This window comes from Chenopodium album, chromosome 2 (genome assembly GCF_948465745.1).
Source record: "Chenopodium album chromosome 2, dcCheAlbu1.1, whole genome shotgun sequence".
Lineage (NCBI taxonomy): Eukaryota > Viridiplantae > Streptophyta > Magnoliopsida > Caryophyllales > Amaranthaceae > Chenopodium > Chenopodium album.
Window position 1 is genome coordinate 74,192,535 of NC_137835.1, and position 15,206 is coordinate 74,207,740.

At 34.7% G+C, this 15,206-nt stretch overlaps 1 protein-coding gene across 1 annotated transcript; it reads left to right on the forward strand.

The window, feature by feature from the left end:
- The first annotated feature begins 591 nt into the window (after positions 1 to 591).
- LOC145575556 (uncharacterized) lies at positions 592 to 13,596 on the forward strand. The gene is made up of 12 exons (XM_081633413.1): positions 592 to 681; positions 1,118 to 1,255; positions 2,118 to 2,244; positions 2,359 to 2,480; positions 2,574 to 2,718; positions 3,268 to 3,446; positions 5,689 to 5,932; positions 7,608 to 7,724; positions 7,880 to 8,025; positions 8,119 to 8,223; positions 11,404 to 11,492; positions 12,653 to 13,596. Exons 1-12 carry the CDS (start codon positions 613 to 615, stop codon positions 13,200 to 13,202), a joined length of 2,031 nt encoding a protein of 676 aa, XP_081489539.1. The 5' UTR covers positions 592 to 612; the 3' UTR covers positions 13,203 to 13,596.
- Positions 13,597 to 15,206: the final 1,610 nt, after the last annotated feature.

Sequence of the window (15,206 nt, forward strand, 5' to 3'; positions counted from 1 at the left end):
TATCAAAAATTTTGGGCCGTGAGACCGATCCGATCTTATTTTACGGGTTCAGCCAAAGAGTTTTTGGCCCTAATATTAGCCTGGCTCGACCAAGTGGGTTGATTAAGCTCAATTTAATTTATTTGGCCCGTCATGGCTTGTCCTTTAGTCACATCTAATGAAAACCACCTTTTAAAAGGGTCAAGGCTAGACCTATCAATTTTGGTCAACAGGTCGAATTCGGGTTAAATTTCGGGTTAATTGGGTCATTTGATTCGAGTGGTTTGGATTGCTTGGATCATTACAAATTATGATAAGTGAGTCAAATCGGGTCTATTTCGAGTTATTTGGATCGGGCCGAGTCGGGTACAAATTCTCTCTTATTCCTATTTAAATGTGTTAGGAATCGGGTCGGGTCGGGTCCCCGAATCGAGTTAGGAATTGATAGGTCCGATACTTAAAACATGGGAAATTGTGTATGCCGTTGCCACCACCACATTAATTCCCATTGGCGCGCTTTATGCATAATTTTGATCTCCGACTAAATTGTGCTATTTAAACCCTAGACTACGAAATTTATCATTCTTTCTTACAAGTTACAACAAAATTCAGAGAACTCACTTCAATCCAAAAATGGCGCTGTTATTTTTCGCTCTCGATTTACGTACTCTCTCTCCTCCATTACTGTCACAACTGAAGCAGGTCAAACTTTCTCTCTCCTCTTCATTACGCCTTAAACAATCCTTTTCCACTTCGAATTATTTTCTCTCTCTTCAATTTATTTGCATTGTTACTTTGCTTCGTTTCTTTTGAATTTTGATTATGTTTACTTTCGATGATTTTGTGATTTATTTTCAATTCAAATTTTGCTGATGTTCAATTTTGTTTTGTTCATAAATCAGTTTTTATTTGCATCGTTAATTTACTTCATTTCCTGCAAATTTTGTTTATGTTTAATTTTGATGATTTTGTGATTTATTGATGTTCAATGTTTGTTTTGTTCATGAATCGGTGTTTATTTGCATCATTAATTTGCTTCCTTCCTGTAAAATTTGTTTATGTTTAATTTCGATGATTTACAATTCATTTTTTTGACAAATTTTGTTGATGTTGAAATTTTGATGTGTTTGTGAATCAGTGCTTGTTAGAGCTGGCGAATTTGTATGCCTTTTCTGCTCCGACGTCAAAATTGAAGCGTCGTAAATTTGGTTCCTCGCTTGAAGATCGCATTGGCTTGTGTTACTTGCAACGTTCTGCTGCTTCTTCCTCTGATGAGGTACATTATGATGCTCGAGTTTTGTTTTCCGGATGTTAGGGTTTTTCTTTTAAATGTTTTATAAGTTTTGATCAATTTGATGTCTGTTTCAAAACTTGTGAATTATTCCATTACTCAAGTTCAACAAACGAGGATTTCACATTACATTGAGTAGCGTTGGAATGCTATTGGTGTTTGGCCTGATTCCTGTCTCATTTAAGATTGTGTAGTGTATTTTGTTTGATTTATGCCTTATTGGCAAATTTCAGGATGAATTTCTGTAAATATTATGTTAAATTAAAATTGTCTTGCTACATTGCTGTGATTATTTGATACTTTGTAATTATTAATTATTACTGTCTTTTTTTTTGCTTTATGTGAAAGCTGTTTTACAATAAGAAGTGATTTTAAAACAGCAGGTTTGAGATTTCCACATAGCATAGTTGCAAACTCGCCATTGGCATTTATCTATCATTAAGTTGTTACTTCTTTTTGTTTGATTCAAAGTGCTGTAATAGCTTATGATCAAATGTCTTCAAAAGTTGGTCTTTTATTCTCTAGGATATTGTAATTTGCTGATACAAAGTGTCAAAAATGACTACTTTTGCATTGTTGTGAGAAGCTTTAGATTTTTTTATATACTTTGACAACTTCTTATTATTAGTTGGCATTTATGTCGGCTGTTTGCCATCTGACAATCCATTAAATGATTGAACTAAAAATATGAACAGTGTCTAGCACGTGACTATCACACAGATTAATTATCTTGAATGTGTCTCATTTAAAGTTGTTACTGTATCTTAATTACCTAATGCTTAGTAATATAGTGCCCAGATGTGTGAACATGTGTCTGAAATGAGTATGTTTCTGTTTGCATGAGCAGCTTAAAGTTGTGTACTCTCCCCGGGGAAGTAGCTTCAGTCTTCGTGATTTCCATTATGCTGTCAACCACTTGCCCTCCGATTCCTATTCACCTCCCTTATTTGAAGATTCTGGGTCAAACATTTTAAGTAAGCCCCCCCCCCCCCCCCCCCCCCCTCTTTCTCCCCCTCTCTCTTTCTGCTCCACCTACATCAGTCATGTGTGTGTGTGTGTGTCTATTGCTGATTTGGTGAAATATGCAGACCTTATCGTCAGTGATGAAGTGTTGAACTCTGCTGGTGGCAAAGATTCAGAGAAGAAATTAATTCTTATCAGCTCAAGTTTACTAGGAAATATGGACTATAATGCTAAAAAGACTCTCATGGTAAAATGTGATTGGTACCCTACAAAGATTTAATATCTCTTGCAGATTGTCAATACTTTCCATTTGAAAATCATTGTTGTATACTCTTGACAGGATGCTGCCGACAGATGCATATCTGTGGAATTTTTGTTCCTTGAGCAAAAGTCAAGCCAACTCAGTGACCTCTCAGAAAATATAAACAAATTTAGAGGACAAATATGCGATCTTGAAAACTGCTCGTTTAATGCATATCTTCCAGGTGAGCTGTTGCACTTTGTCTTTGAGATGGTGATTTGATGGTTTAATTTATCAGCAATTTTTACCCCATTGGTGCTCTCATACATTTTCAACTCTATCTTTGTTTTCCAAAGTAGCTTCATGCTTTTTTGGACAGTTTTTCACTACTTATATATCTCTGTGTACCTAGTTACCTACATTTTATGCTTAAGTTCCTCAATCTTTAGGTGAACTAAATGAATTCTCTAGTTGAATGATGAAGCGTGGAATTCTTAGGCTGGGTCTACCTTCAACTCCAAAGCATAAAAGAAGCAAATAATAAAAAATCCCTATCTGCTATCCACTTCCCTTCAAAGGTGGATTTTCGATCACAAATATCGCATTTTGCCAGATTAATTAGAAATATCTTCTTAGTACTAGTTCTGGAAGTGATGTCAGTGACCTGACTTATATATCTGGCAATCTTATCTTGTGAATACGTTATTGCATGATTTTGCATTGCTGAAAAGCATCCATGATCTTTGATGCATGTAGTTTGTTATACTCTACCTTATCAAGTGGATAACTGCAGATGGACAGGTATTTAACGGCCTGGCAAAAAGATGGCTTATAGAGTTGACGGAGAGCACAGAAGAATTGTTGGAGGCTAATTTTCTTTTCCAGAAGAGCATTGCTGGTTCTGTTAACCGAATATGTTGCAGATTGTGCTGTTCCATAAACCAGATAATGGATGGGTTCAATCTTTGTGAGGTACGTATTAAACTTTAGTGACAAGACATTAAAATATAAAATGCATGATGAAAGTTCAAAATGTGCACATATATAGAGTTTGGACTCCCATTTTGCTTGTGGATATATTACCTGATCTTCTACTCCTCCTGATATTTGGTATACCATTTCTCTTGGGCTACTTTATTTAGGATATCAATGAAATGTCTAAACAATTAATGTCAGTAGTGAAAAGTAGAAGAGAGACAATAGCTTAATTTTTATATGAATAATAAGTCCACACATGTGAGTAGATAAGAAGCAGGAGAGAGACTATAGTAAAGTAAAGACTAAAGAGTAGTGCTGGTTACAACATTTAAGTTACCAAAAAAAGAAGTGGTAGAATTGATTCAAAACATCGTAGAAAGAATATAGTAGAACCCCCCCCCCCCCCCCCCCAAAAAAAAAAAAAAAAAGAAAAAAAAATTAGAGTATATATTCTTGAAAAATCCTCTCATTTGAGGTTGCCATATTTCATGCCTTAGTGAACCTCATTCAACAAAGGTACTTTAAATGAAGCTAGGCCACTCATAAAACCTGTATGATCTTGTATTAAGAATCCAATATGGGGCTGTATTATTCAAAAATTATATATGTGCTAGATTTCAGGGGCTTAAGACGAATGATTAGGAGTAAGAGCTAATTATGATGATATGAAGATATTATGTGTATTGGAATAATATTTGTGGTTTTATTTTATTCTATTTTATATTTACGCTTTTTCTTATTTGAGGAAGATATTTAGAATAATGGTTGTTTGTGGCATTAACTTATGCAGTTATGCCCAGAACTCATTGCTTAAAATATAATTTTTCTTTGTGCAGTATAATGATTATTGTATTCATATTGTCTTTGGTTAAGCTGCTTAGCAGTATACCTTGCATCTTACCTCATTTGCTTCCATGTGGTAGAAAGGGTAAGAGGAAATGGAAGGAATTTTGAATCTATGGGGCCAAGTTTCTCTTTGTTCAATCAATTTGTTTCTATAGCTTTGCTCGTTATTAGGATAGCGCAACTTACTTCATTCTCAACAAAACATGTCTACCATGGTTAAAGTTGAAAGAAAAGTTTGTATGTACCGTATTGAGGGGCTCCTAATGCCATGTTAGGTGGAAATCTATATGACCTTAGCTTATGGTTTGGGATGACAGTTAAAATATTGAGAAAGCGTTATTTTTTTTTGGTTTAGTAATAAAGGCCTTTAGGTTCACATGGTCATCATTTTTGTGTTAGAAAAGAAAACGAGTCAATAGCCAGAGGAATGATTTATAGAAGGGGGACCAATAGTCCATCAGAAGTTTTAGGCCAAAAAAAAAAAAAAAAAAAAAAAGGAAGGGAACTTCCAATTTCGTAACACATCTGTAATTGACAAATTAGTGAATGTCCCCATGAAAGTGAACCCAAAGATAAGCTTATTTTCCCCACTCGCTACCATTAAATTACTAAAGTCATCAAGAAACATTCCTATCATGAAAAAGGTTTCATGGAATACGTATTACTAAGGGAAGAAAACACTTTTTTTCACATGAAATTAGCATTTTGATTGTGAGGAGGCATTATTGAGGGTTCCGGTCCACATGTCAGTAGTACATGGACATTCTTTGAAAGACATTGTATAGTATATCTGTATATGTTTTCTTGTCATATTATAGTATAGGTTCGGTTGAGAAATGAGATAATTAGGAAAACGTAGGGGTTACATCGATTGAATATAAGAATATTTGAAAAAAGGGATATAACAATATACTTCCTCCGTTCTTTTATTATTGCACCACTTGCCTTTTTAGGAAGTTTCACAAATATTGCACCATATCCTCTTTAGGAAAAAAATTATTTGTGTTCACACTACAAATACCCAACATACCCTTGTTTTTTCACACTTACTTTTTAGTTTATATCAATATGTCACATGGGCAATTTTGTATTTTTACCTTTCTCTCTCTTACTTTTTTACACTACCAAAATATTTGTACCCAACCCATATGGTGCAATAATAAAAAAACGGAGGAAGTAACATAAATCGTCACAAGAAACGTTTCAATGGTTTCTTGTGACAATTTATGTTAGCCGACCCCAAATCATTTTGGGACTAAGGCTTTGTTGTTGTTGTTGTTTACTCGATACAACCCACAATAGCTGATATAAAGTTTTTCTGCATACTATGAACTTGTCCATTGTACTAGAATTGTGATGGGTAATTTTATTAATTTCTTACAATTTGTAGACGCATAGGTGTCATGATATCCGAAGGGACGATAAAAATAGTTCCGTGTTCAAGGAATGTCCTTTGTACCATGTCAAAAATCATGATGTGGAACCAGATGATGCTGATAATAGCTCTATGACTGTTGGTGATAATGGCTTACTGGCTGACATGTCGTGGCGGTGCTGGAAGAATCTCTGTCAAGTTCCCTCTGTTGTTAATTTAAATGTTATTGAGAGGACTAGCTTGGCTTCCCTGAATGAAGGTAAGTGTGGCGCCTGGTTAATTATGTTATTAGAACTCTGATTCATCCTAGTCATTTCAAAATCTGGTCTTGTTTGATTGATAGTAACAGTTTACACTATACTGAGACTAGAAATATCTTCTGCAAGAGAGAAAACAAGAACTAGAGACCAGTTCTTGATACATTATGCACTCTGTTTTCAGTCCCTCTTTGGAAAAGAAAATATAGCAGGTTGAATTTACTAAACTATAAGTCTAAGAAATCAACTTTTAGGATAATGTATCTGTTCTGGCCAAGCTACCTGCTTGGAGTATGCTATTTCTTGATGCGGTTCCAAGGCATCAATATTGTTATTATAATTATTTTTATTGTTATTTTTAGTTTATTATTAGATGACCGAATTTATTAGGATATTTTTGTTAGTTTAATTCGGTTAGTATAAGATAAGCTTAACTTTAAAGATCATATTTGCAAAATATTATCTTTACAAGTTAGAGTTAGTTTCCTAGTTAGATTAGAATTTGTTTTACCGATTTTTAGGCTAATTATTTAGCTTATAAATACGTGATGGTGTTTAACGAAAAGTATGATTGATTGATTTGAAATTTATAAAGTTTTACGTAAGCTTGTGCTTGTGTATTCTTGGCCTAGTTTAGGTTTTAAGCTCGTGTTGCTTAGCGTTTCTTGACCGAGACTCAAGATTCCAAACCTTTCAACTGCGATTGAAGGTTATATCCATCAAAATTCATATCATTTCTGACTTTCATTTTTTTATTAACCCATTCTCCAGGCACATATGTAATTTAGTGGTATGCTTCATATCTTTTCCGTTTTTGGCCGTTTGTTGATAATCCAATAGCTGTCCCTCTTCAGGTATATATGTAAAGAAGCTGTGTGAAGATATCTCTCTAGCAATAAAATATGCTTCCAACTTGAATAGCAAGTGGCCTTAACATTTTTTCCATTTGCTTGCAACTTATAAGTGACTTGTTACCGCCTAAGACCGATGGAACCGGTGAACAAACTTATCAATTGATAATATCTCATGTCTGATGCTTGCTCAGATGGCATTTGTTTTTTATGTCATATACGAGGTATTTGGTTTTTGAGAAATTAATAATATTTAACATCATTGTGCGATAGATGCCACGTTGCTTGAAAACTTTAACTTCATTTTGCAGTTGGAATATTGAAAATTTCATGATTAAAAGACTCTAAGCTTGAAATATATCAAGTATCTGCTTGCTGTAATAGTCATATTTGGTTTGTTGACATCAGATATATGGAGGGAAGAAATGTGGTGCTTCAAACTGCCACAGCAGAAATGCATTGACATTAATTGGCAGAAAGTAGTAACCTGTAAAATAAATAATTTGTCCTGCTGAACTTATCTATTTCGACTTACTTCTACATTGGAATGCCTCTCATAATAAATAGAGTTTTGGTCTGTATATTGTTGAGGTCGCCTGTTTTTATCATTGCACATTGTGATGTGTCCAGGGACTCAGGGAAACTTGTAAATCTTTAAATTTTAGTGGTGTTATTTATTATTGTGACGAGCAGCTTTCTTTAGTTTGGCTATCAGAGTTGCAATATACATACTGAGATTCAGGAATCATGCTGCAATGCCCTTCTTCTATCTTAGGTTTTGTAATTTAGGTACCTTTCTTTATTGATGGTATACATAAATTGACAGGTGTGGTAGTTGGAAGACCTTACTTTGTCTTCCCATCAGTTGCTCAGGAAACAGATACTGCTCCCGAAGATAGCGATTTGTACCAGTTGAATAGTAGGCGTGCGTATGCTAGCAACAGTCTCACTTCATCTTTTGCAAATTATTTCCATTGTCAAAATGCATCTTGAAGTTCTCCATATTACATTTGTGTGTTATTACCTATTCAGTATCTTATTGGAGGTGTTTTATAATCGAAGGTGCCTTCTTCCCCTAAATGGGATTGTGATTGGTAGTTTTCCAGGGGCTGTGTTATGCACTTCAGTCAATGGATCAGGGTCTGATATGCTGGTCATTCTGCAATTTAGAGATAGTGAGAGAAACTGCATGTATGTACTATTACATTCTTCAACCATCTGAAAGTGGACCGATGCTGCTCAGGGTAAAAATCTGTTTCTTAAAATCTTAAATTCCAATATCATTGGCTTCGATTTTTTGTTCTTCTGCATATCAGCCTAAACCTTCTTTATTGCAGAGACTTGCAGGAGCTGAGGAAATCTTGCCCTTTCCTGAAGCAAATATAGATGACTCTTCAATTACTGAGGAGATTGATCATTGCATTCAACAGTGTCTAATGGAGGTAAGTTTGGTCTACAATTGTAATTTTGATGCACTAAGATCATCAGATATGAGCTTAATTTCCAATGATAAAGGAACTGTTAACCCTAGCTGAATGGCTGAACCCAGAAGCAAGTCGTGTAGACTCTGTAGAGGAATACCACTTAATATTCAACACTGACACTAGGACTAATTAAGCGTGCAAGAATAAAAGTATTTCATGCCATATGAAATTTGATACAATATGTTTGAATATTTTATATCTCCATACTGGTATTAGCAACACCGAGAAATAAGGATACACTTGCCACATGTATCACTCTCTTTGAATCTTTGACTCTTTTTCAAGTACTGGTACTAGCCACACCAAGTTTTTTAATCTTATCAATAAGGAAGACAGCTTTTGGAAAGTAAAATCTATTTTAGATCTCTGTGATGTTATTTTATTTTATCAAATTATGTTAGCTGTAATAAAGTGGCTAATATAGGCTTTATAAAATTAATCCAAGTTACTTCTAATCTAGAGTGAATCTGAATAAAAAATAATGTATATAATTTGCTATATTTTAACTCATAGCTTCTCTTCTGTCTTAATGTCAACAATAAAAAGCTTGTTAAAGTTTTTACTAGGAAGGAAACTACTCAGGTTGTGATATACTGTACTTAATTGGTCTTTGGTTATTAGACCCTTAATGACTCCTTCAGCCAAATTGTGAATTGGGAAACACTTAGCACCTCTAGAGATGTGAATCTTAGACCATATATTTTATTTTATCACTGATATCAGCAAAAATTCTTGATTCAACCGCATTAAGAAAAGCTACCAGATCTCCCTTTTACTCTTTTAGTAATACTTGGTTCACTGCAATTATTTTAAAAGATGATGCCTAAGATGCGTGGATGTGTCAACTGTCAAGCTTTTCTTAAGACCATGGCTGGCTTAATTCTACAAATATTGGATAAGAATGCTATATAAAAATTTGCCTAGTCTTTCATGGCAAAATTACACTCAAATCTGCGTCACTGAATGTTGTAGATACTTTATAATCTTCTGGAAATGCTCTCTAATATGCTTTCTCTCCACACAGTCCAATATTTCAAATATATCATCTGCTGTAGGTTGAAGCTTATGAAGAGTAAAGGATTTCATTCCTGTCTAACCATATTTGCAACTCTCAATATGAATTAACCTTCATAATGTAAAAACATTTGGAGATTAGCTACATGGTTCCATAACATCCATTCCATCGCAAGGATATATAAAGGTATAAACCAAATGGAACATTCCCATAGACCCACCTCATACTGGCTAATCACCATCTTTTACTTTTCTGGCTCCCATTCTATTTTCTCCTGCAATTGGATGATAGGATTGTTGTCTTTATGCATAGGAGAAATGAAAGAAATATTCATGTCCTTCAGCAAATTTGCTTAGTTGCTTCCAGTGAACAGGTGTGCCCATAAATCTTCCTGAGAGGGCTTTCCAAGCTTGTTCTGTGCTTTGTACCTCCCTAGATCAAGGCACCTTGAATCCCCTCCTTGGTTCTTGATACCTTTCTCTAAACTCTTCGTTCTTGTCAATCCTAATTTACTTCAACATAAGCTTTAGCAATTCTCTCTAGTTTTTAAACTAAGCATGCAATGTTTAGTTATGCAATGCAATTGGTAATGTGTGGAGTGAAATGAAAATGTGATTTTGCAAAATAAAGAATAGGTCTATGGATAATTTTGAGAAAAAAAATATAGCGACCAGGTACTTTCTTAGCCAGTGTTTTAAAAAAGTGTGTCTAAGTGCTGAGGCATTAGGAAAATGGGGTACTGATTTTTTTTCTTAGTTATGCGAAGCACATTCAAACAGGTGCACGGGGTGCACCTGAGGGGTGTGAGTTGCACATCTTTAATTATTAATCCTAAATTTTCTTATATGTGTTATGTGTGCCTCTCTTTAGTAAGGCACACCGAAGCGAGGCAGTCATTGAAGTGAGGCATGCCTAGGTGCAGCAGGACCCTCCTCCCCTTAGTACACCTTGGGTTCTTTAATACATTGTTTGTACATTTAAAAATAAAAACATTTTCCTAAATGTATATGATCTACCCTTTAGAAAGCAACAGAGTATCCGATATGAAATATTAATTTTAGGTTATAACAGGAGAAGTTGCTTATCTAAATTAATCAACTAGAAGTTTGTTTATTTGGTTTTTACAAATTCTAAGTACACAAATTTATGCAAGAGAAAGGCAAGAAAATTATTTTTATTCAAAGTTCACACATGGAGGATAATGAATAAGATATGTCCCAAATTACCACGGATTGTGAATATTAGGATGATTTTTGGAACAAATTACTGGAATTCATGAAGTATCACACTATTCCATGAAGTGTCTCGTCAGTCTGTGCCCTTACATGGTTGTGCAGACTGCAGAATGAGCATGGATGTGAAAATGCTGTAATTGTACTGACATGCAAATTCTGTGATTACTTTAGTTTTGTTATTTGATTGCTGACTGGATTGTATGGTCATGCTAGACCCCTAAAGCCACATTGCAGCTCAAGTGACATTTCCAAATTCCTTTGTATGTAATCTAAGCCCTCAACTCTGAGCAATTCTTGTACAAGAAGAAATATACAGGAACCATGAGCAAGATTTGTTATTCATATGACACTTCCAAGATCTTTGTTTTTTTCTGTATCTTTATCTAAACATGAAAATAGATGTGTGAAATTGTGAGTATAATATGTAACAGCTCGGAAAAGCAATCATTCATAAGACTCAATTTAACTGCTGAAATCTTGTTTAACTGGCAACTGGCTGGGATCCTGTTGGCAATAGATTTGTCTTGAGAATTATAACAATTTGTGTTCATGTTCTGTATTCCACCATTCTTTTAGGCATGAGAAATGCACTGTTAGATCACTTACATCGTTACATGAGAATACTATCTATCTTCTTCTCTACCAAAAAGCAAAAGTTTAAGGTAAGAAGAGAATGCTTTTATTCTTTACCTTACTTATCCCCATGTTTGAATAGTATACTCAATATTGTGGTTCGTTGTGTACAATTTAGGTTGCTGATTTTTTGTTGTTAACACTTCATGTACTAATTTACTTAACCTATCTTGGAACTAGAGTAAATTAACACTATTTGTTTTTTCTTTTGATTGTCACTCATTTTTACTTTTTTGAATCCATCCCTACTTTCAGGTGGAACTTAAAGACTACAATCCAGTGCAGCATTGTGGGGGTTTTCATCAAAAACTCAACCGAGTTGTTGAAGAGAAATTACGGCTTGGGTAAATTTTACTTTTGAAGTTAACCATCATGTTCTATATAGCAGCTTGTTAGGTTGTCTTTCTGCGCTATAAGCCTGCAGCATCCATGATATTATCACAGTAGGTGGTAAATATATCTTTGTGCACAGACTCCTCAGTATACCTTGATACTCATTGTCACATACATCCTATCCTCAGATTCTTCACGGAATCCCTCCAGCAGCAGCATCCACATTGGCTGTTGCTGCTGATGCCTGTTATTATATACATTTTTTTTTACTATATGTTACCCTCTCCTGATCTTGCTTGGATAGAATTTCTATGGGTATTCATTTTTTATCATATTCTTAAGCCTCGGATGGGAAAGCAGTTTAGTCGTAGATTTTTATGCTTTTTATCTGTCTAAACTTTCGGGATGCATGCTGGGGCTGTTTTTATAAAATATATTAGCCACTCAGGGTATCGATTTTCATATATGGAACCTTCTTTCTGCTGCTTCCTAATCTGGATGCATTTTTTCTTTTTACATAGTTAATCTATTATGAGGTACTTTGTGTTTCACAGATTTTGGCCAGCATCATTCTCATCAGATAATAGAACCTATCAGGTGGTGTACATAAATTTTCTTGATTCAAGACAGATGATTCTAGCCGAAAGTGAAATTCATTTACTCCATAAACATTGGATTTCTTTCCTGAATCAAGAAATTCCATGGACATAGTAGATTCAGGAGAAAAATTTAAACTAGCTAAATTTATCCTATTATATGAGAAATTCCTAGAAGGTTGGCTTGTTTTTAATTACCACTTCCAAAGGATAAGACCCAAACATCAATGTCATTGTCGAATGTGGAACTCTTCACATGTGGAAGTGTGTATCCAGTCAGTGTCTTCATATTATGCATTTGCATTCTGCTTTAATGTTGCTGTCAAATTAAGCTCTCGTTATATGCTATAGAAACCTACTCTTGTACTGTTTTGTCTGTTAGAAATGTAAGTTTTACAGTGCCTTTAGATGCCCAACTGCCTTAGCATGAATTTCACACATTTGGCTCCTTTCATTTTCTTATATTTTAATTAGTGGTACGGTTTGTACAATCTGTATTTTCAAAATTGTCCGATCTTTGTTCCCATTTTGGAACTTAGCTGTGGGCTGTGGCCTTATCTTTTTCCTTTTTGTAGCCTGGTTGCCCCAGAAATTTCAACTACACCCTTAAGTCCTACCTGCATTGATGATGTAGCAGTCTCATTGCAACCTAGTGTAGCAAGAAATGTAGCAGCTCCGCCAGGGGAAGAGGTTGCAGTTTCATCAGGGAAAGACATTGCAGCTGTGACAGCGCAAACTCATACATCTGATCAGGCTTTTGAAGATGATAAGAGTATCTCACGTCTTACACAAGAATGGGAGCAGCTAATTGTTGGTGGTATTCCGAGAATGGACTCAGAGCTTTCAGAACCCAATTTAGAGAAGGCAAGAATATCTTCACCAGAAATACATAAACCACTGGACACGAGAACTTCAATCATACTAGAAAGGCTGGGGAACCCTAGACAGATCAACACCAAGGCAATTACTCATAAGATACTGAGTGGCTTGGCTGCAAATGGAAATAATGGAACAACAGAAGGCCATCATTCTGTTATAGACATTGATGCTGCAGATAAAGCTTTAACTGCCCCCAGCAACCTGATTAGGCCGACTTTTCAAAGATTGAAAAGGAAATATAGGTGAGAATAACAACATATGGTGGAAGACCGGTTTAGAATAAACTTTACATCATATCGTATTAGACGAGTGTAGAAGTGAAGGTCATTGATAGCTCCTTTTTTACTACTATTTCTTTCAAGACAAGTTTTCATCTCTCTAATGTCCATAATACTCATCTTTCTTGTCCTCCTGCAATCTGATAAAAGGTAGGTGTAAATCTTATGGCTGAATTGCATTCTTGGACAATTATTTGTCCCTAATTAATGATGGAATTTCACTTGCATGGAATTCGAGTTCTTGTAAATATAGTCCTATCTCACACTAATCCAATAAATGGGCAAATTTATGCATTAGAACTGTATATACTTGTGAAAAAAAGGTAGAACGAAAAGAATCATGTATGAGTCAAAGGTTATTTATCAATGATGTCGTTATAATAAGTATGTTGGTACTTGGTAGTATGTTAGGGGAGGTGACACGTCAGCGTTGTAAAAAAAAAAAAAGAGAGAGAGAGAGAGTTGAGCGGGAGAGTTGAGTGGTAAAACGCTTGAGAGATTCCTGCTAAAGGAGTTGTGGATGAAATCATGACCCCATTTTGTTAAAAAATATTACTTCTTCTAGCAAGATTTGTTCTGTAGTTTTAAAAAACAATTTCTATGGCAATGGCGAACGAAATTCAAGAAATTCAAGAAATTCATTGAATTGAAACTGAAGTAAGAAGGTTGAAACTTTTTTGGGCAACATTGGAGATAAGTTATAAAGTAATTTATCAGGTTTAAATTGTATAATTGAAAATTTTTCTCTTGATTTAATATAGCTATACTATACCCAGTAAACAAGGAATATGTTATATCTGATGAAAAGGTTTTTACAAAGGAATATAATTGATCTGAAGTTGTAAGGGTTGAAGAAGATATGTTTTCAGTTTTGCAATGAATTTGCAATTTTTAGTTTTAATGTAGTATGTCGATGCACTTGTGTGGGAAGTTAATGGTTTATAGTTAATAATATACAAGTATAATGTAGTTTTTTTTTTCTTTTTTTCTTGAGTTTTGAAAATTATAAGCAATATCAGTGAGATATGAATTTTATTAATATCAATATAATTATTGTGGTATAATTATGTTTTAAGTGTTTTGTGATAATTGCAAAGCATTTTCACCTTAATGGAAAATCTATTTAAAGCCAATTTGTATTGAAAAGGACTGTGCATTATTATTACATTGATCTAAATGAATTTGTAGTGAGGAGGGAAAGGAAGAGGGGCATCTTCAAATAGCATATGCCCCATAAGTAATAAGTTGTAAATTTGTAATGGAGTGTGAGGAAGAGAGGGAGAGGGGTCGATTGTTGATGGAGATGGGTCAATAGGGGTGGGGGTATTAAGCAGCGGCTCAGGTGAGGGAGAAGGAGTGCCGCATGAAGGGGATGGTTGAATTGACTGGTTGAGGTGGTGGTGGTGGTGGTTTTTTTTTAATTATTTCTATGGGTAATGTTATACATAGCCCTTAGGGCTCTATATAAGCATTAATATCACTCTTGAAAATTGTACTCCCTCCATCCCTAAATTACATTCCTACTTCTCTCTATTATGTGAGGAATAAATGATAGAAGTAGGAATGTAATTTAAGGACGGATGGAGTATAAAATTAGGAATTCATGACAAAAACACACGTAAATTAGTGTAATTAGTGTGTTTATGTCATGATTTTCTAAATTTGAACAATTTTCAAGAGTGTTTTTAATGTTTTTATGTAGCCCTTAGCCCTAAGGGCTACGTATAACATTTTTCTTTTTTATTTATAAATAAATTGAATTGTTAAATAATTAATTGAGTTAGAGGGTAATTAAAAAATGAGGGAAATTAGATGGTAATAAGTGAATTAATAAAAGTTCTTGGCTTTGACCAAAAAAATTTACAATCAAGTTTTAAGCACAAATTCTCCTAAACCTGGCGCAAATTAATTCCACTTTGAAGAAGGGGTGGATGAGATTCAAACCCGTGACCTCTATGTCACGACGTTGGCT

Excerpts from the sequence above, each read along its gene's own strand:
- LOC145575556 (XM_081633413.1), top strand. The coding sequence starts at position 613 with ATGGCGCTGTTATTTTTCGCTCTCGATTTACGTACTCTCTCTCCTCCA. Across the intron at positions 682-1,117 it reads TACTGTCACAACTGAAGCAG|TGCTTGTTAGAGCTGGCGAA; the intron begins GTCAAACTTTCT and ends TTTGTGAATCAG. Across the intron at positions 3,447-5,688 it reads ATGGGTTCAATCTTTGTGAG|ACGCATAGGTGTCATGATAT; the intron begins GTACGTATTAAA and ends TACAATTTGTAG.